Here is a 21,727-nt window from a genome sequence, read left to right as displayed (position 1 = left end):
ACTAGAGGATTCCAAAAGTTAACAACCCTGTGAGTAACTCCTCTGCTCACTCCTCAGCTCAGATCTAAGTGGCATCCCCCTCACTTTTCAACTGAACCTCCTGGTTCTAGACATCCCCAGCCATAGATTCATACAGCACAGAGAAAGCCTTTGGCCCATCAAGTCTGCACCAACATAACTGCCACTAAAAGTGCGCTCACCCAAACGCACTTATCCTATATCTTTGATTATTTGAAGTACTCATCCAAATATTTTTAAAAGGGTTACAAGGTTTCCAGCTTCCACTGCCTTCCCAGACAGTGCTTTCCAGATTCTCACCACACACTGAGTGAAAAAGTTTTTTTTCCAAATCTCTTCTGAATCTCTTGCCCCTTACCCGAAAACTGTGCCCTCTTGTGATTGACTCCTCAACCAAGGGGAACAGCTGCTCCCTAATCACCCTGGCAAAATCCTGGTGAACCTCCTCTAGTGCTATTACACTCTTCCTGTCGTGAAGTATCTAGAACTGCACACAGTATTCCAGTTGTGGCCTAACCAATGCTCTGTACAATTCCAGCATTACCTCCTTGTTCTTATACTCTATGTCAAAGCTGATGAAAGCAAGTATCCCATTTGTCTTCTTGACAATCTTATTGGCATGCTGTGCTGACTTCAGGGATCTGCTAATAATTCTGTTCCTCTAAGCTACCCAGTGTCTTGCCATTCATTAAATACTCCCACATATTGTTTCGTCTTCCAATATGCCTCACCTTGCACTTATCTGGCCATCTGCCCACTAGTCTGTCCATCCGACTAACCCATCTATATCTTCCTGTAAAAACCAGGGGAAACATCTTACCTCCATGTATATCCCTTTAAGGATTTTATAAATTTCAATAAAATCATCTCTCATTCTTTGACATTCTTTGAGGATACAGGCACAGATTGCTCAATGCCTCTTCATAGGATAGTCCCGCCATCCCAAGGCAAAAACAGAGAGTGCTGATGAAGTTCTAAAGAAGGGTCATTGCACTTGAAATGTAAACTCTCTTTTTCTCTTCACAGATGCTGCCAGACCTGCTGAGTTTCTCCAGCTCTTTCTGTTTTTGTTTTAGGTCCCCAGCATCCGTACTTCTTTGTTTTGTTTTACCAAGTCTGGTGAACTCTGTTGCACTCTCTCTATGGCAATAATATCTTCTTTGAGATAAAGAGATAAAGACTGAACAAAGTAGTCCAGGTGCAGTCTAACCAAGTTCCCATGCAATTAAGACGAGATTTCAGTACTCCTGTATTCAAATCCTTTTGCACTAAAGGCTAATATTCCATTAGACTTCCTAATAGCTAGCTCCACCTGCATGTTAGCCTTCAGTGACTCTGTTTTAAGAAGAAATGGCTAAAATGTTGCATCTTTCTCCATCTTGATATGATTCTCAAGAATCTTCACTGTATTTTTTCATGGTTTCAGTATCCTTCCTAGATTGGGATGTGCAGAGCTGGTTTTCATTGCGCCTGCCATGATCTCACAGAAGTATAAATTCACTTCTTGCTTGTGATTAAAATGATATTCTGTGAAAAACTAGTAGCATCAATGTCAGCAGACGGACTAGCATTGAGAACGTCATAGCAGAGTCAGATCCTGACTTTGCTCAACTTTTTCACATGCACTTTCCAACAGGAATACTGGAAGTGAAGCCCTGATGGAATATTCCCCTCATCCCAGCAGCATCAATGCCATACGTGGCTGGCATAAAGTTGTACTTGGTCATAGAGTCATACAGCATGGAAACAGCATGGTCCAATCAGTCCATGCTGAACGTAATCTAAGTTAGCTAGTTCCACCTGCCTGCATCTGGTCCATATCCCAACAAACCTTTCCGAAACATGCACTTTTGCTGATGTGGAAAGAAGGTAAATGCCTTGTTTTCAGGGATGTATGGGACCTGGTGTTTCATGAGTCCTGAACAGCACTGTCGGATATATGAAAATGCTGGTGTGTTTCCTGTTGATCCTCCTCTGACAGCCCCAGTAGAGAATGGCGCACAATGCCAAAGAAAACATAAAGTATGAATATATGCATGATCACGATTTTCCTGACACTTTATCAACAGCATGAAAACTGAGACTGTTTGCACTGCCATTGTGACTTAGTTAATAGAACAGATCAACTCTCACTTAAATTAAGGAGTATAACACTGCTACTTGAAGTGGGACACATTTTACTTTAGGAACAATATACTTAAACTTGAAATTCCTTGTTGACATTTTATTGGAAATACTTTTGATTTGTATATTAGCAGCCCACAAATGCTGGACCTAAAATCTGAAACCTTTTTATTAGATATTTGGAGCAGAACACTTGATTTTATTTAGTTGAGAACAATCACAGGAAAAGGAAGCAAGGAACAAGAAAGTAGCAAAGCTGCTTATGCGATTCGGCCTTTTCTCAGTAAAATGCTACTTATATCTTCTTTGACAGACTTTGTTCCTGCTCTGAGTGCCCTGGTTGATTTTCTGCACTGGTGTTCCATTTCCTCTCCAACCTTCCAAGAAATAATGTGTTACCAAAGACATTGAGTAGATTTCATGTACTTAAAAAGTCTGTCTCTGAGGAATTTGGATTGTTTTTTAGCTTTATTAAAATCCCATCGATGATATCCCCAGCCCCGCTCATTTTGCCCTTTGCCATGACCCTCAATTCTTGCAACTGGGAAGTTAAGGATCATCTAACCTCAATCAGCCATTTCAGACAGTTTCTCCTAATGAAGACTTATAATTCTTACCATGCCAATAATTTAAATTGTATTAACATTTTGTTGGTCTTGCCCACCTTTGCTGTTGCCATTGAATTTACCGGAGTGTTAAAATCACAACATTAAAAATTGTGCTTCACTCTTGTGGGACAGAAACACAAACCATTATAAGCTTCTGTTCAGGGGTCAGATTTTGCGAGCAAATGAATTCATATGAGACGTGAGATCTTTAGATAAAAACCGGAGGCCTGTCGAGATTTCCTTGGCTATTCCTTTTGAAAACACAAGCGAAAAGTTGCTGACAGCAGTATTCAGATTCAGAACCTGCAAAGTTCCGTTACTTGATTTGTGGATAAGATGACAGCCATCAGCACCCAGGCAGTGTAGATCAAAAGGGAGCACACACTTCCTGCTTTCCTTCTTTATTGAGACTGTCAGAGTTGGAGGAGAAGTGAGGATGAACATTGCAATTAAGAACCATTTCTTCTAAGTTCTGGTACTTGACTCATATATCCTTTGACCTGCATGAACTAAAACTGCCGACGAGTTTTTAGAATCCAGTTAGATACATGGAATTGCATGCAGTGTACAGCACAGAAATGGGATATTTGACTCAACTGACCCATACTGATGTTATTGCTGCACCCACATCTCCTCCCACCCCACTTCATTGAAACCTATGATAGGAGCTTCTGTTCCTTTCTTCCCCCACGTGTTCCTCTGGCATGACTTTAAAAGGAACCATATGTTTCATGAGCTTTGTTTTTTATTCAAGGGAACCCCCATAACTGAATAGTCATTTTCTGTTTTTCCTCTTTTATAGGATTTAAACAGTTAGCATTCAACTGGTTCCCAATGCCAGTATAATACAGTTTTGAACATATTCATTAATATTCTTGCATGCCTTTCTTATTGCAATGTATTCCACAAAAAAATCAATTTCTTTTCCTTGATTGCACAAGACTACCTAGTAAGAATGAATTTGACCTTAATGTCCGAACTTTCTTTTGATGCCTGAATAAATTTATGTCTTTCTAAAACTGCAACACAGAAATCATGCAATAGCAGCCATTTAAGTTACAGTGAGCACTCCATATTGGACAGCAACATATTTGTTCATATTGAAATAAGTTAGGGAAGAGCTGTTGGAGCCACATTATAATTGATATGAACATTAATAAGAATGGGGATATAGCCAGAGCACTATGGCACAGATAATGTCATTCCTTTATTTAAAGAAGGTGATAGAACAAGTCCCAGAAACTATAGACTATTAACATTGTAAGTAGGAAACATAATTGGATTTTTATTGTATGTTATATTAGAAAAACATATAAAAACTGAAAATATGATCAAAACTGCCAGTGTAGAATTATAGAATCTCTATAGTGTAGAAGCAGTCCATTCAGCCATCTGAAGAGCTTCCCACCCAGACCTACCTTTCCCTGTACCCCATCCCTGTAACCCTGCATTTCCCATGGCTAACCCACCTAGCCTGCATATCCCTGGACACTATAGGCAATTAGCATGGACAACCCATCTAACCTGCACATCTTTTGGACTGTGGGGGGAAACTGGAGCACCCGGAATAAATTCACAAAGACCTGGGGAGAATGTGCAATCTCCATACAGACAGTTGCCTGAGGGTGGAATTGAACCCACATCGCTGGTGCTGTGAGGTGATCATGTCTCAATGGATTTTAAAATGGATGGAAATGCTGATCAAACTTATTAAATATTTAGAAGAAATAATAGAAAGGGTAGACAATGGTAATGCAGTAGGAATACTATATTTGTATTTTCACAAATGCCTTTGATAAAGTTAAAACATGTAGAAGTTAGGAAATAGATAACCCATTGAATATTAAGCTGACTACAAAGCAGAAATTAAAGAGTCAGGGTTAAAGATAATTACTCAGATTGGCAAAAAATGTGGGAAGTTGCATTCCCCAAGGATCATTACAAGGGACCACCATTGTTCATATTTGGGAAATGGAAATCAAAACAGCTAGTGCAAAGTTAGTACACAACACCAGATGTAGTTAATTCACAGGGACTTGTGACAAAATACAGGAATATGAAGTGCTGCATTTTGAAAAGGCAAATCAGGGCAGACTTATACACTTAATGGTAAGGTCCTGAGGAGTGTTGTTGAACAAAGAGATCTTGGAGTGCAGGTTCCTACTTCCTTGAAAATGGAGTCACAGCTAGATAGGATAATGAAGAAGACATTTGGTATGCTTGCCTTTATTGGCCTGTGCATTGAGTATAGGAGTTGGGAGGTCATATTGCAACTGTAGAAGACATTAATTAGGCCACTATTGGAATACTGTGTACAATTCTGGTCTCCCTACTATAGGAAGGATGTTGTGAAACTTGAAAGAATTCAGAAAAGACTTATAAAGATGTTGCCAGGGTTGGACGGTTTAAGCTATAGGGAAAGCTTGAATAGGCTGGGGCTGTTTCCCCTGGAGTGTTGGAGGCTAAGAGGTGACCTGATAGAAGTTTATAAAATCATGAGGACATGGATAGGATAAATAGACAAGGTCTTTTCCCCGGGGTGGGGAGGCAAGAACTATAATGCGTAGGTTTAAAGGAGAGAGGAAAGATTTAAAAGGAATCTAACGGGCACTTTATTCACACAGAAGGTGGTGTATGTATGGAATGAGCTGCCAGAGGAAGTCGTGGAGGCTGGTGCAGTTACAACTTTTAAAAGGTATCTGGATGGGTATATGAATAGGAAGGGTTTAGAAGGATATGGGCCAAATGCTGGCAAATGGGACTAGATTAGGTTAGCATATGTTGTCGGCATGAACGATTTGGGGAGAAAGGATTTGGAGAAGCAAAAATTGATGAAAGTAGCCAAGGAGGTTAGTAAAGCTGTAAAGAAGCAAACAAAGTTCTGTCCATTTGGAGAGGAATAGAAATGGAAAGGATAGAAGTTACAGTAAACGGATTCTGATATCTCGAGCTCACATTAAGTTGTATTTTAAGGGGCGTTGTTGTTCAAGGAGCGTTGTGGACGAAAACCTACCTATTATCATAATGGCTTGCCCAGCAGCAGTTTAACGCTGGGAGCAGAATGAATCGCTTTAATGAAATTACCGACTGTCCGACCATTCCAAGAAGTCTTGGGTTCTGTGGTCTCAGTGAATGGAGGTACAGAGAGTAAGGTAATGAAGCAAACAACAGGGCTACACTGGGGAATAACTATTACAGGGGAGAGGTGCCTCTGGGCTTAAGGGTACTGAAAATCAGATTTCTTCACTCCTCTTGTCTAACAAGATCCTGTACAGCAGGTACTGTGTGGCTTCCAGCACTGGCGTAGGCCTTCCCCTGCCACGGGCAAAATACAAGTGACAGGGTGGGAGGCCTTCAGTAGGCATTAACTGGCCACTTATAGTGGTCTCAAGGCCTTGTGGGCTGTCATCACCTCACCCTGTTTGGTTTTTTTCATTCATTCACAGGATATGGGTATAGCTAGCTCAGGCAGCATTTATTACCCATCCCAGGTTGCTCAGAGGCAGTTAAGAGTCAACCACATTTCTATGAGTTTGGAGTCACATGCACATCATACGAAAATAACTCCAAGGAGGCTGGTATCCCATCACCAAGTCACTCTTTATTTACTCATGGGGAGTCCTTGACACTGATCCAGCTCTGAGTGAGCAGGATGTCTGACACTCTTGTTCTTATCTGTCAGCCAGGGCCTCTTGATTGGGTCTGTTAATCTGGTCATACTATGGTGACTATCACTCCACAGTCCAGGTAAGGATGGTAGCTTCCTTCCCGAAGGAATGTGACTAAATCAGATGTCTTTTAACAATAGACAACAGTTTCATGATCACCATTAGACTCTTAGTTCCAGATTTATCGTTTACTGTATTCAAGTTCCATCATCTGCAATGGCGGGATTTAAACCCGTGTCCCCAGACTGTTTCATGGGTTTATAGATTAATTGTTAAGCAATCGCACTATAGGTCATGGCTACCATTCTGCAGTAGTTCAGACAGCTCTGGGGATGGATGGCGGCTGGATTATAGCCTATTGGATTATTCCTGCCATCATCTCCTCCCCAAGCTGTCAGGCTTTCTGTGAAGCATTCCATACCCTTGTATCAAGAATATAAACTCATTGAAGATGGTGGAAAGGTAATTTACCAGAATGATATAAGAACTGAAAGCTCAAACTTACCTAGAAAGATAGACAGCCTGGGGCTCTTCTCGCAAAGAGACAGGGTGGAGAGATGGTTTTGACTGTGGCCTTTGGACTTTGACATAGAGGAGATGTTTCCACTTGTTGGGTTCCCCAACTGGAGACCATAAACTAATTCAATATCAGGAGTAACTTTTATCTTCTTACGTTATGAGGCTTGTGACCATGTGAGTGTTGGACACGTTTGAGAGGGAATGTGATAATGAATCGGGAGATAGAATTATTATGCTGTGTTGAAAGGCCAAGTTTGCGAGGATCTGTATTAGTATTCGTACAGCATAAATTTTGTCAGTGGACCAGTTGGGCAGAATGGCCTCTTTCTGTATACAATCATACATAATTGGATGTAGTTGTTTATTGTAGTTTTATACTATCCAGCCATCACAGTAAATTGAAAGGTGCAGGGGAATGGATTGTGCAGGGAGACCCTGCAGATAAGTGATGGTTGGGTTTGCTGTTCCCCATGTGGTGAATGTCTGATCTTAGCAATGCAATTAGAAAGAATGTTGGAGAATGATGGGCACTCCTTTTCTGGGTGGAAGGGTGGGGAAAATGAGAGAGCCAGTCAATTGAGTTTGATTTCATGCATATCTTTGACTTCTACTTGAGACTGGGACTGACAGAGACCTGTGGAATGTGGTATGAATGCTCTCCTGACTGTGGGTAGTAGAATTGGTGAGACCAACAGGCTAAAGACAAGAATGAGGCTCCTTACTGTTAGATGTTGTTTGGTACAGAATATATTTCATTTATATTATTTCCTGTCAATGAAAAGTAATTTTGAATTACAATAGTTCCAAAAATTAAAATGTATTTTTTCCTAGTCCATAGGTACAATTTTACATAGAAAGTGGGTGTACAGGAATACACAATGGATTGAATTGTAACCGAAACCAAAACCAACAGGTTTGGTGGTATAGCTCAAAAAATTATGAAAGTGCATAACTTTTGCTGAGGCTGCCACTGACCTTGACACCTAGTATGTTAAAAACCTGGCAACAAAGTGGTTTGAGATTACACACCTCAATATTCCTTCATGGCTGTCACTGTGAAATTGCAGCCACTTCTCTGGATGTCTTATAATGTAAGTAAAGAAAATGAAATGTGACTGAGGATAATTGTCAGATCTGCTGCTTGTCCTGTTCCGAACTTGAGTTAACAGGGAGCACACATGCCGCTGTGAGATGCTGGCGAATTACCACTAGCTGTGGAGCTGTAACTAGAATGCCAACACCTGCAAAAAAACAAAGGCAAGGGCAAAAAGAACAAGAGAGTTGTTGGGATATCATTGTTGGGACTCGAAAAGCTCTCTGTGGAGAATTTAAAAGTCAGAATTGTTTCTAATACTTGCCTTTCACTATTTGGAATACAAAGCTAGGATTTGTATTGAGTCTCTAACTTAGAAAGGTCCCAGGCCGCTTTGTGGAAACTATTAGGAGTAGTCAGTATGGCCAATTGTTAGTTGCAATTTGAAGCTGGATGTTGTCCAGACTTTTCTGCATGTGGGCATGGAGCCAATCATAATTGAGTCCTACATCTAACACTGATGGATGGAAGGTTATTGATGAAGATGGATTGATGAAGGGCAGATTATTGAGGAGCTCATGCAGCATCTGGGAGAATTGACTTCTAATGATGCCAACTTCCTTTTCTTTGCCAAATTTTGAAGAATGACTTTGACTATTTGAATGTTTTACCTTGATCCCATTGAAAGTAGAAGACAGAGGGTGGTGGTGGAGGGTTGTTTTTCAGGCTGGAGGCCTGTGACCAGTGGAGTGCCACAAGGATCAGTGCTGGATCCACTACTTTTCATCATTTATATAAATGGTCTGGATGTGAGCATAAGAGATATAGTTTGTAAGTTTGCTAATGACACCAAAATTTGGAAGTGTAGTGGGCAGCGAAGAAGGTTACCTCAGATTACAACAGGATCTTGATCAGATGGGCCAGTAGGCTGAGAAGTGGCAGATGGAGTTTAATTTAGACAAATGCAAGGTGCTGCGTTTTGGGAAAGCAAATCTTAGCAGGGCTTATACACTTAATGGTAAGGTCCTAGGGAGTGTTGCTGAACAAAGAGACCTTGGAATGCAGGTTCATAACTCCTTGAAAATAGAGTCGCAGGTAGGTTGGATTGTGAAGAAGGCCTTTGGTACACTTTCCTTTATTGGTCAGAGTATTGAGTACAGGAGTTGGGAGGTCATGTTGTGGTTGTACAGGACATTGGTTAGGCCACTGTTGGAATATTGCATGGTCTCCTTCCTATCGGAACGATGTTGTGAAACTTGAAAGGGTTCAGAAAAGATTTACAAGGATGTTGTCAGGGTTGGAGGATTTGAGCTATAGGGAGAGATTGAACAGGCTGGGGCTGTTTTCCCTGGAGCATCGGAGGCTGAGGGGTGACCTTATAGAGGTTTACAAAATTATGAGGGGTGTGGATAGGGTAAATAGACAAAGTCTTTTCCCTGAGGTGGGGGAGTCCAGATCTAGAGGGCATAGGTTTAGGGTGAAAGGGGAAAGATATTGTGGGTGGCACAGTGGCACAGTGGTTAGCACTGCTGCCTCACAATGCCAGAGACCTGGGTTCATTTCCCGCCTCAGGCGACTGTCTGTGTGGAGTTTGCACATTCTCCCCATGTCTGCGTGGGTTTCCTCCGGGTGCTCCGGTTTCTTTCCAGAGTCCAAAAATGTGCAGGTTAGGTGAATTGGCCATGCTAAATTGCCCCTAGAATTAGGTGAAGGGGTAAATGTAGGGGAATGGGCCTGGGTGGGTTGGGCTTCGGTGGGTTGGTGTGGACTTCTTGGGCCAAAGGGCCTGTTTCCATACTGTAGGGAATCTAAGTAATCTAAGTAGTGGCCAAATGCTTAGTCAAGGAGTTGTGTTCTGAGCAGCAATCTCATGAAGGAGAGAGAGGTGTACACTCATAATATTGTATCAGTAAAATTCTGAATGGAGGTGTGGCCATAAATAGTGAGGAAAAGGATATCAAGTTGCTTTGTTGCTCAGACAGCTTGCTTGGCTAAATAGATGGTTAGCAATACAGAGTGATATGAACACTGCAGATTCAACCCCCCATTGACTGGCAGAGGTCACCCTGAATTTCCCATCTTCTTAATCCTTAAATTAAATTCACTATTAGCTATCTCTCCAATGAGATAGGAGCCCACAGTCCTCTGGAATTACGACAACGTTCACTTTTATGTTCCATTTCTTGTGATTGTTTAAGATTGTAAATAAAATCAATGCTATAGCTTCATATTTTAGTCAACTTTCCAGAACATCCTGCTACTTTCTCTTTCATAAATAATGCGTGAATTCTGGAAAGCAACTTTTCTTAATTAATACACAGAACATAGAACAATACAGCGCAGAACAGGCCCTTCAGCCCTCGATGTTGCGCCAACCTGTGAACTATTCTCAGCTCGTCCCCCTACACTATCCCATCATCTTCCATGTGCTTATCCAAGGATTGTTTAAATCTCCCTAATGTGGCTGAGTTGACTACATTAGCAGGTTGGGCATTCCACACCCTTACCACTCTCTGAGTGAAGAACCTGCCTCTGACATCTGTCTTAAATCCAACACCCCTCAATTTGTAGTTATGCCCCCTCATACAAGCTGACGTTATCATCCTAGGAAAAAGACTTTCACTGTCTACCCTATCTAATCCTCTGATCATCTTCTATGTCTTTATCAAATCCCCTCTTAGCCTTCTTCTTGCCAATGAGAACAGGTTCAAGTCTCTCAGCCTTTCCTCATAAGACCTTCCCTTCAGACCAGGCAACATCCTGGTAAATCTCCTCTGCACTTTTTCCAATGCTTCAACATCCTTCCCGAAATATGGCGACCAGGACTGTACACAATATTCCAAGTGTGGCCGCACCAGCATTTTGTATAGTTGCAGCATGATATTGCGGCTAGGAACTCAATCTCTCTACGAATGAAACCTAACACACCGTATGCCTTCTTAACAGCACTGTCCACCTGGGTGGCAACTTTCAGGGATCGATGTACATGAATTCCAAGCTCCCTCTGCACATCCACACTGCCAAGAATCTTTCCATTGGCCCAGTATTTTGCCTTCCTGTTATTCTCCCCAAAGTGTATCACCTCACATTTAGCAGCATTGAACTCTATTCTATCTTACCTAGATAGATCTTAAGAGATGAGTAGCTCCTCATTTTTTGTATGTGTTTCTTTGACTGTGGATTGGCTTATTTTTCCCTTGGTCTAGTGCTCTGTCACAATGTCTTTTGCCACTTGCAGTGTCAGTGGCTGCTTCCTGGAAGTGAATGATTTTAATTGATTATAATCCTCATTCTGTAGCTCAGAACAAAGTAACTGGCATGTTGACAGATTAAAACATCTGGATCTTTATGCAATCAAGCATTCTGCAATCAATTAGTCATGGCTTCTGAAGAACTTCTGAGGAAGGGTCCATTCACGCAATCCTTCTCTGATTGGATGTCGCAGATATCTGAATCATTCCAACAAGCTGGGAGTTCCATTTCCAACAGCTTTCTAAATCTTCGTCAAGGTGCATCCACTCAAACGTCAAATTCTGTGGTTTCAAATCCCTCAACAAATTCAGAGCAAGAGGATCAGGAACAAGACCGAATCCTGAAAACTGACTCCATTTTAGACTCTGACGATGGTTCCCCAGGCACAGAAATTGATCTACAGCCTGAAACTGTCACAGGGTTGGAATCTTCAGAATACCAAGCTGCTGAAATGGGATTGCACGATAACGAAAGTGCAATTGATAGACTTCAGCCAGATGCATATGATTTTCAAGGTGAAGACATGGGACAAGTCACTTCAATTTCATACAATGGGATAGATTCAACAGATGTAACTGCTGTAAAGGCCAGTATGTCTAGCAGTGCCGATTTTTATGACAACGAGCGCCTGAATTATCTGACTGCTATTCCAGAAGAAGCAGAAAACCTCAATCCTGAAGTCGGATCTGATCATAACTATGCCAATGTGAAGTGTGAAGCAGATTATAATGAAACTGATGAGAAGTTTCAGGCAGGTAAGAAGTAAAGGAAAAGCTCCCCAATAAGTATGGAGATGACTTGCACTTTTGTCCATCTTTACATCACTTATCAGTTCATACTGAGGTCCTGGGGTGTCATCTTTTGGGATGATTTTAGAAAGATGATACAAGGTTTTTAAGAAGTTTTTTCTTTTATTCTTTCTTGGAATTTTGGTGTTGCTGGCAAACTCAATGTTTGTTACCTATCTTTAATTGCCCTCAGCCTAAGTGGCTTGCTTATTATTTTCGAGGGCAATTAAGGGCATTGCCATGGGTCACGTAGGCCAGGTAAGGACAGCCTAAGGAAATTTCCCATTTACGTTTCCAAAAAGATAGTTATGGTCAAGGCGGGTTTTCGTAACAATTGGTACATGGTCACCATTCCTGTGACTAGCTTTTAACTCCGGCTTTAATAACTGAAAGTTAAATTGCACCAGCAGCCATAGTGGAATTTGAACTCGTGTCCTCAAACCATTATGTTAGACCTTTTGGATTCCCAGTCCAATAACATCGCCACTGTGACACCAGCTCCTCCTTTTTCAGCCACATTGTACAGAATTGGATATTACTTTGTACAGATTTTAATCTAGGTTAGGTGTTTAAAATATAATTAACATTAAATTGTAAGTGTGGTGAAGTGAAAGCTAATGAGTTGTAATGAGAATACTTTAATCTGAATGCTGTTTAGCTGTATTGGGAGCTGGTGAAATCATTAAGAGTGTGAAAGTTTATGTGGGATGTGAAAGTTATGGATTAAAAATATGAAATTTCGCAATCCTTGTTTCTTGTCCATCACCCAAAAATTTTTCAATTTCTGTATCTAAAATGTTTGCCAGGTCTGACTAGGTTTTATAAATAGTTAAGAAAAACACATTCAATTATGGTCATAGGGCTTCTTAACACAGATAGGAAGTACCTGTCACACATCCTCCGTTCCATTAGCACCTGCCAACAGATTTTAACATTACAGCTCCCTAATGTTTCCTGCATTACGATCAAGGAGGAAGATTGGTCTGATAAAGCCCAGAGCAAACAAATCCAAAATATTAAACACAAAGATGAGTTGCTTTTTAGCTGGATTTGAATTTGGGTGTAGGTGTTCTTTTTAAATTAGAGGTGCTAATGGAAGTTGTAAAAGCTTTGGGTGGTGGACAAGAAACAAGGACTGCAAAGTTTTATACTCTTATCCATAACATTCACATCGTACATAAAATTTCAGACCCGTAATGATTTCACTGACTCCCACCACAGATTAACCCTTCCATAACAGTATGTAGGTTGATCTGTCCATTGTATAGTCCACCAGGACAATTCCTAACTCCCGTCCCACCCACATAAGATTCTTCAGTTACTTTATAGTTAAGAGTGGCTAAAGTGATTTCCCATTGACTTTTTCAACTTTTTTAAAATATCTTAGAAACACCTTCTCCTCTGTTGGCTGTATCCAAGGCCAAAGAACCCAACCTACCATTTATGTTCTATGTGATATTCATATTGTACAAATATCTCCATTGCGCATCATTATTTAGAGAGGATGAAAGTAAGAGCAGAAGGGCCTTGTAGCAAATGGTCCTCCCTTTTCATACTGTGGCTGATTTATTTTTCCCGTTGACACCAATTCCCTCAACTCCCTTTGTATGATTGGATGGGACCAATTTTACCTAACATTCTAGTTGATATTTGCAGTGGAGTTATAAAAATATTAAAGCCCTTCATATTTCAGTTCTGTAGCAGAATTGGCACAACTGAGTCAACGGCTCACTTTCTTGCACAAGTAATAAGGTTCTACTGCGTCTGGACCCTTCATATCCATTCAACATTACTTTAAAGTCAATTTTAAATGGGCTACCTGCTCACATTAGAATAAGACCAATTAAAAAATCCAATCTAGTTTTGTCTTCTTTGTTTTGTCCAACAAATACGCTATTTGGTTCTTTAAAAAATGTTATTTCTCCCCTCTATTATTTCTAAGAGTTGGGACTTTCAAACAAAGAGTTACTGGAAATCAGATTATCCTGAAGTTGTTGCTGGGTTTCTCTGTTAATACAGTGCAGCTAATCCATGCTTCATTGTCCGTAGTCCGTTTCCACTTATGTTTTCTGGATGCAAATGTTGCCTCCCTTTTGCGAATTGCATTTGTGTGCTGAACTTTAATGATGCTTAATTTTTTCATTGACTTTTTACAATGGAAAACACATTCAGGTACTTCAAGTTCTAAAGAGAAATTAATCAATGGAATCACAGTGAGTGAACATATAAGGATCAGATTTCTGAAAGCTGTGCTGTTGCCTCATAATATCTATGTTTAGTGGGTTGAAATCTTAATGGACAATGTAAGCATCTGGTTTGTTCAAATCTGTTAGCTTGGTCTGATTTTTTTTTAAGATTAGATTCCCTACGGTGTGGAAACAGGTCCTTTGGCCCAACAAGTCCATACTGCCTCTCTGAAGACCAATCCACCCACATCCCTCTGACTAACGCACAAAGCACTATGGGCAATTTAGCATGGCCAATCCACCTGATCTACACATCTTTGGATTGTGGGAGGAAACCGGAACACCTGGAAGAAACCCAAACAGACACTGGGAGAATGTGGAAACTCCACACAGACAGTTGCCCGAGGCTGGAATCGAACCTGGGTCCCTGGCGTTGTGAGGCTGCAATGCTAGCCACTGTGCCATCCTTTTGAGAGCTCAGATTTATTTACATATTATGAATGAGCCCTTTGCCCCTATTTGTCTAGGTGTTAGGAGCTCAGCATAGTGGGACTCATTGATAGGGTGATTGCCTATGACCAGTTGTTAATAGTGAGTCAAAATAAATTGACGCTATAGGGCTCAGTATGTTTGGTAAACCTAACAGATGGATGATAAAGACTGTCTACTGTCAAGAGATGTAGAGAGGTACACTTTAATCCTGCTGATATGAAGACCAGAAAATTGATATGATGGAGAGGAAACTGGCACTATTTGATGTTTCATGCTTATTGAATGTCATTCTGGAGGTGATGTAGAGGAAGAGAATTGAGGATTAAGGATAAACATTTGTATTAGTAGTTCCACAGCAAAGATATTTAATGACTTGGAGCTTTCAATCAAATTGTGAACTGACAGACACCCCACTGGTAAAGAGAGGCTGTGAAATGAATCACAGCACTAACTTTATTAGCTCACAGCTATATCAATAGATGGGGTGATATATCAAGTGATTATTCTTTCTTAAATACCTCATCCAAAAACATTCCTGGACCCATCCTAAAGCATCCATTACCTCTTGAAAAGACTCCACAACTGGAGCTATCTCTGAAAAGTATAAAGGCCATGAGACATATTTCAGAAAGCTGGGGTGATGAAAATTGGATTTGACTGAAGGCAGGCACACGTTTACATTCCCTCATTCCCCACTGGCAAAAATGCTGGGTGCCATGTTCAGACGAGAACTTGTGGAATTGGCTAAGTTGGAGACCATGCTCGTGAAAATTCACTTGTCCTGCTATCTTCTGCCTTCAGGGAATGCATTCTAAATAGTATAAAATTGCTAACTAAGAACATCTATTCCTCCATAGTTTGTACTATTTAGATTGTATTCCTTGTATCCCTTGATTTCCTTCCACAAATGTACTCTCCCTCACTGTTCTCTGGATTGAAGTGCATTTGCCACTTCTTTGCTCACATTTTCTTGTAGTCGGCAATTTTCTTTCTCATTGCAGCCAATTTTTGAATCATTTGCGAACCTCTTAATTGCGTCTTCTGCACTTGACTTCAAATTATTGAAATATACTATCAGAAGTGGGGAACCCAATATAGAACCATGCAGAATTCCATGGAAACAGCCTTCCAGTCACAAAATAAAACACCTGCTGAATGTTACACTTTGCTTCCTGTCACTAAACCAGTCTTGTATCCATTTTATCCTCTCCCTGCCCCTTTTCAGAGACTATCTTCTGATATTCTTCGTTAGGATTGAAGGTACCAAAGTTCCGTGGCCAGAACTACAGGGCAAAACCAGAAAGACCACTTGGAAGTGACTGCACTTCTGAATGATGATGACAAGTTTCTTTCAGACTATGAGGCCTTTCTGAAAAATTCATACATTTAATGGATGTCTTTAACATGTGAATCTTTTATTTTTATCTGATTTGGCAATGGATTGGTGCAACACTTTCACATTTCACGTTTTCAAGTGAGCAGATAAATGGCACTTGAAGAAACCTGGGGATTGTTGTCTCAGGAAATATTCACTGAATTGAAATACTGCGGGTAAAGGAATTGAAACCAGCTAGATAATACTGGGAAACTTAGAAATAAATTAGGGTGCTACGAAATGAAACAGCCTTGGGAAATGGTGGTAGCATTTTAGGGCTTAAGAATTGATTGAAATGAATTAAAATTGGTATAGGAAGACCAAACTGAGAAACAAAAGTACCAAAACAGTAAAATAAAGAAAGAATCAGGTAGAAAGGCATGAAATACCATCTCAAATAAGAAATTGAAAATAGAGTAAAGGAAAGAAATCAACTTCATGAAATCTAGACATAAGTTATTAACTTCAATATCTGAAATCATCAGAAGTGGAATGCTGTACTTCAGACACTGACTGGAGTTTATGTGTTAAACTCCAACTATAACATGGAAGCCATTATTACAGCTAAGTAATTATTTTGAATTCAAATTTGCTTTTGCTGCTGAGAAAGAAAATTAGTAGTCACATATTCACCAGCACAGATTTTGGCAGTTGTTTTCATTTCTCCTCAAAGGCATGTTTTAAATTAAAATTTGTCAGAAGGTAACAATGTTATGGGACCTCAATGATCCACAAATAATTTAAATTCTTTGTCTGACCCTGCCACAATCTCAACATCGCTCAGCTCCACCCTCCCGAGACAAAAGTTGAGTCAGAAACTCTGAACATTTAAGGAGCATTTAGATATTCATTTGTGATGCAGTAACCTCCCAGTCTATTGGCCAAGACTCAGAAAATGGGATTAGTTTAGTCAGATCTTTGGTGCAGACATGATGACCTGAATGACCTCCTTTGGAACTGTCAATGTCTATGAATCCCTTTGTGATTGTTTTTGTTTGCATTGACAAAGTAAATGCAGAGTTTTGATTTCATGTGAAGTTGCCAAAGACATTGCTGCAATGTCTTTGACGAATTTCCCAGTGAGGTTTTAGTTTTCTAATTGTGTTCATGCAAACTCGTGTTCCAAAACATAGCAGACCAAATGCAGGGTATTGCCATCTGGACTTGCTAATGCTTTTATATCTAGAATTAAATTGATCAAAAATGGGATATTTGCAGGTGCATGAAGCAACAGGTGTACCAGTAAACAAATCATTGCCATTTACTGTATAATTGAAAGCCTGGTCACTTGGGTTACAGAGGAAATGACAGGAATTTCAAGACAGGATTACTAAGGATGTTGTGAACTCATTTTATTCTCTAAAGCTGAAAAGGGTCTTGGTTTTTGCTGAGAGCAGCATGAAAGGAATAAGAGAGGAATAAATCAATTCAAAGGAACAGTTGCAGGAAACTAATAGGGATTCATTACAAGAGAATGTTAGTTGTATGAAAACTAATGAGCAGGAAAAACAAGATCAGGGTTTGGTAAGAATTGCTGTCTCATGAGGCAGAGATAAATGTGTAATTTTAAAAACTATTAGATTAAACGAGGAGGCCAAGTGTGCATTCAATTTGATTTAGGCTTTGTGTTCAACAGGAAATATTTCAAAAACTATTGGTGTTATTTATGTCGTCTGCATGGTTCCTCTCTATAACGTGGCCTAGACATCCATCACTCAGGTGGACATTGGATACTTGAAGCAACATCGAGCTGGGTGGAGGTGTTTAGCTTGGCCTGGGGCCATGAAGTGAACTTTGCCTTTCATGAGATTCCCTCATGCACACAATGGTTCTAACACCTCTGAGATACTGTGAGCCAGGAATCTCTAAAATGCTGCTCTGACTTTGTGAGATTTGCAAAGGAGTTGGATGTTCTTATCTGCTGGTTAGATTGGAGAACTGTGTGAAAGTTTACAATCCAAATTAAACTACATCCTTTGATTGTACTTCTGAAAACAGGAAAGCATGGGACTGAGATCCCAGAATTGGGACCTGTCGATATTTGTAAAAGGTTCTCAAATCATCCAATTTTATAGGATATAAATGCTGCAAGAAGTGACCCTTTATCCATTAGATCAACTCTGCAGTTCTCTTCAAAAGGCCTGCTTTAACATCAAATATGGTTCATAAATAACTTGGAAACTGATTTGTTTAACAGTTTCTTGGGGTCTAAATGACATGGGCTGTGGTGAGAAATGTGAGAGAACAGTGGAAGAAGTCCGGCAAGGCCTATCTCATCATCAGGAACAACTTTCAGCATCATTTAATGAAGTTCTAAGCATTGAGGCAAAATTCTCAAGAGATAGCTGCAAGTTGCCTATTAAGGGGAATTATTGCTGTTAATAACCTTATTGACTGCAAATCTCACTTCATTAAATTCAGCTTCCTATCCTCCCACCCACGGGAGTGAATTCTTGATGTGGAAGTCAGGGCAGGTACCAGGCAAGTTCACCTCACATTTGGTCCAAAGATGACCTGGGGTAGTGATGCCAGTCAATTCCAGGATATCTTGATAGAGGCGCATTGTTCTGGGTACAGTAAATGGTAGAATGGGCCTGGAATTGGAAGAAAGGGATGTCATAGGGACCAGGTAGGTAGTTAATGAGGCAAGTTTGGTAACATACGCAAAGAGGCCTTGTGGAGAGGGACCCTCAATGTAACTTGACGAAACAGACACTTAACTAAAAATCATAAGATATAGCCCCTTTCTTTTTTAAATAAGCCACTTGTATGTGCCAGTTAAGACTGCATAATGAATTTGATCTCACTAAGTTATTATCCAAGACTATATTGTTAAGAATTTGCAACAAAACTGCAAGAAACAAAATTCTGAAGAACACATCTATGAATGAAACCTGCTCACCTTTCTCAAATAGTGTGCTGTTGGAGGATCTTGCTGCATTTTTAACTTCTGTGTATTTCAAAGTTCTCAGCAATATCCAGGTCAATATTTACCCTTAATCACACAGATTGTCTAACCTCTTATGCTTTTGCTGTTTGTGGGAGCTTATTGTCTGAAATTTTGCTGCCACACTTGCTCACACTGAATTTGAATTAAAGGAGGGGGTTGAGGACTTGTAGTAGACACATTCTTAACAAAGTTATGTGATCATTTTCTGGCCTGTATTTTGCTTTAAACATATAAACACCTCCCTTAAAGCAGTGTAAGAATGTTAAGATTATGTCAGCAATAGAGATTCCCTCGAGATCATAATCTCTGGCTAAGTGGGCAGACAATCAGAGAAACTTGCAGGTCATTTTAAAACTGAACATTCAAATACTATATTTTAAAAACTCTAGTTGAGGAGAGTAAATCCCATTTGCTTGTTTTGTCAAATTCACTTTGAAGCAAATTCCATAAGATATTACTTAGCTGTAAAATTCTTTTGATTCTCATGTTACAGGAGAAGTGTTGGATCAAATCTCCTGGGTGCCATTGTATTTCGTGAGTCAGCCACTGAAGAGTAAGATTTTATAAAAATCCATTTTAGTTGAAATCATCTGCGTACTTGGAATGCATGTAAAAACCTCCAAAGCAACAATAGTGCTTTGAAATGTTGCAACAATTGTGAGAAAACAATGAAGTGAGGGACAATGATAATATCTATTCAGTTGTTACCACAGCAACTACAAGACCAGCTTTTCTAGTGGTATCTCAGGCATCTCTATAGCAGACTTTAATGATATAAGAACAATTTTGCCTTATTTAAAGAATAATTGTGAAGCAAGGTCTGGGCTTCAAGGGGTTGAAGTGTTTCCAACAATATGAAAAATCTCATAAAAAGCAGTGTTCAAATAATTTGTATGCATAAACTCTGCCTAAGCATCACAGATACCTGTCTTTAGTCAATTTGATTCACTCCGTGTGATGTCAAGAAATTGTGGCAAAAGCTATGGGCCCTGACAAAATTCCTACAAATGTTCTGAAGACTCCAGAATTATGCAATGCTAGCATCCTGACAGCTACACACAATGTAGAAAATTGCCTAGGTTTGCCTGTAATGAAAAAATCTAATCCACCCAGTTACCACATTATCAAAATTATCATCAACAATGCAATCAAGCAGCACTTGTTTAGCAATAACGTGCTCACTAATGCTCAGTTTGGGTTCTACCAGGGCAACTCAACTCCTGACTTCATTACAGCCTTAGTCGAAACATGGACAAAAGAGCAGAACTGCAGAGGTGAAGCGAAAATGACTGCTCTTGACATTACGGCAGCATTTGACCGAGTTTGGCATGAAGGAACCATAGCAAAAGTAAAGTGGGTGAGATTTGAGAGCTGTGCTCTCCACTGGTTAGATTCATACCTTTCACAAAGGAAGATAGTTGTAGTTGTTGGAGGTCAGACATCTCAGCTGTGGAACATCTCTGCAGGAGTTCCTCAGGGTAAAGTCTTAGGTCCAACCATCTTCGGCTGCATCATCAATGACATTTCCACATTATACTATCAGAAGTGAAGATATTCATTAACAATTGTACAGTGCTCAGTGCCATTCGTGACTCCTCAGATACAGAAGTAGTCTGTGTCCAAATGCAGCAATATAATATTCAAGTTTGTGCAAAGTCTCAAGGAATATTTGTGCCGCATTGATGTCAGGTAAAGCCATTTTCAACCAGGGAGAATCTAACCATTGTCCTCTGATATTTAATGGCATTACTATTGCTGAATCCTCCTCTATCAACATCCTGGTGGGTGTCATTGATAAGAAACTGAAGTGGACTGGCTACATAACTACTGTGGCTGTAAAAGTAGGTCGGAGGCTGGGAATCCTGAGTTGGGTAACTGAACTCTTGACTCCTCAATAACTCTACCAGGTATAAGGCACAAGGCTGTGGAATGCTATCCACTTGTCTGGATAAATGCACCTCCAACAACACTCCTGACACCATTCAGTACAAAGCAGCCTATTTGTTTTTCTCCATCACTGAAGCACACTGGCAGCAGTGTGTGCTGTCTACAAGATGCATTCCAACTAACCAAGGCTCCTTAGACAGCACCTTCCAAATCCATGAACATGCTAACTAGAAAAGTAAGGGCTGCAAAATTGATGAGAGCAACACTGCCTGCACCTTTCTCCTCCAGGGTTAGCTGAGTTTTACTAAGAAAAACTATATACTACTTGCTACTCCAGTTGAAGCAGTGGACAAGCTGGTAAACTACTTTCTTTGCTTAGAGAGGTGAAACTTTCTCTGTCTGGCACAATCTTGAAGGTACGTCCCAAATTATGGCCAGTCGTGTCCCTGTTTTTTCTGGTATCAATTTCTACTGAAATCTTCTAACGTCAGTAGCATGCAGTAGGGCATAAATTATAAATTTTGTGAGTTGAAGCTTACATGAAAACAAGTGAAACAATAAATCAGGAAGCTATAATGAAAGGAACAGTTGTGTCCTCAAACTCCGACTTTCTATGTAATTTTGGTCAGTTTGTGGCCAATGGAAAGCAAAACTGCTTTTGTTTCCCATGAAGAAAGCATTGCTGAAAGGTCCAGTGATGTCTGTGGTGGGAACACTTCCATCGACTGGCAGTGAAGGAGAGACAGCTGTTTCCTGGGAATACCAAGTATGGAGTAGCAATTATGTCTTTGAAGCTGCCAAAATAAACAATCACCTTAAAGAATTCT

At 40.2% G+C, this 21,727-nt stretch overlaps 1 protein-coding gene across 5 annotated transcripts in view; it reads left to right on the top strand.

Moving 5' to 3' along the window:
* syt16 (synaptotagmin XVI) overlaps positions 1-21,727 on the top strand; it is a 195,947-nt gene that overhangs the window by 135,472 nt on the left and 38,748 nt on the right. For 2 of the 5 annotated variants that reach the window (XM_072568347.1, XM_072568346.1), the window contains exon 3: positions 11,269-11,977. The exons of the other annotated variants lie outside the window; for them this stretch is intronic. In XM_072568347.1, the coding sequence (XP_072424448.1) occupies positions 11,350-11,977 (628 nt within the window). In that variant the 5' untranslated portion in view covers positions 11,269-11,349. The remainder of the gene's footprint in view (positions 1-11,268; positions 11,978-21,727) is intronic. 5 annotated transcript variants of the gene reach the window in all.

Source organism: Chiloscyllium punctatum, chromosome 4 (genome assembly GCF_047496795.1).
Source record: "Chiloscyllium punctatum isolate Juve2018m chromosome 4, sChiPun1.3, whole genome shotgun sequence".
Taxonomy (NCBI): Eukaryota; Metazoa; Chordata; class Chondrichthyes; order Orectolobiformes; family Hemiscylliidae; genus Chiloscyllium; species Chiloscyllium punctatum.
This window is presented reverse-complemented; position numbering and strand designations above follow the sequence as displayed.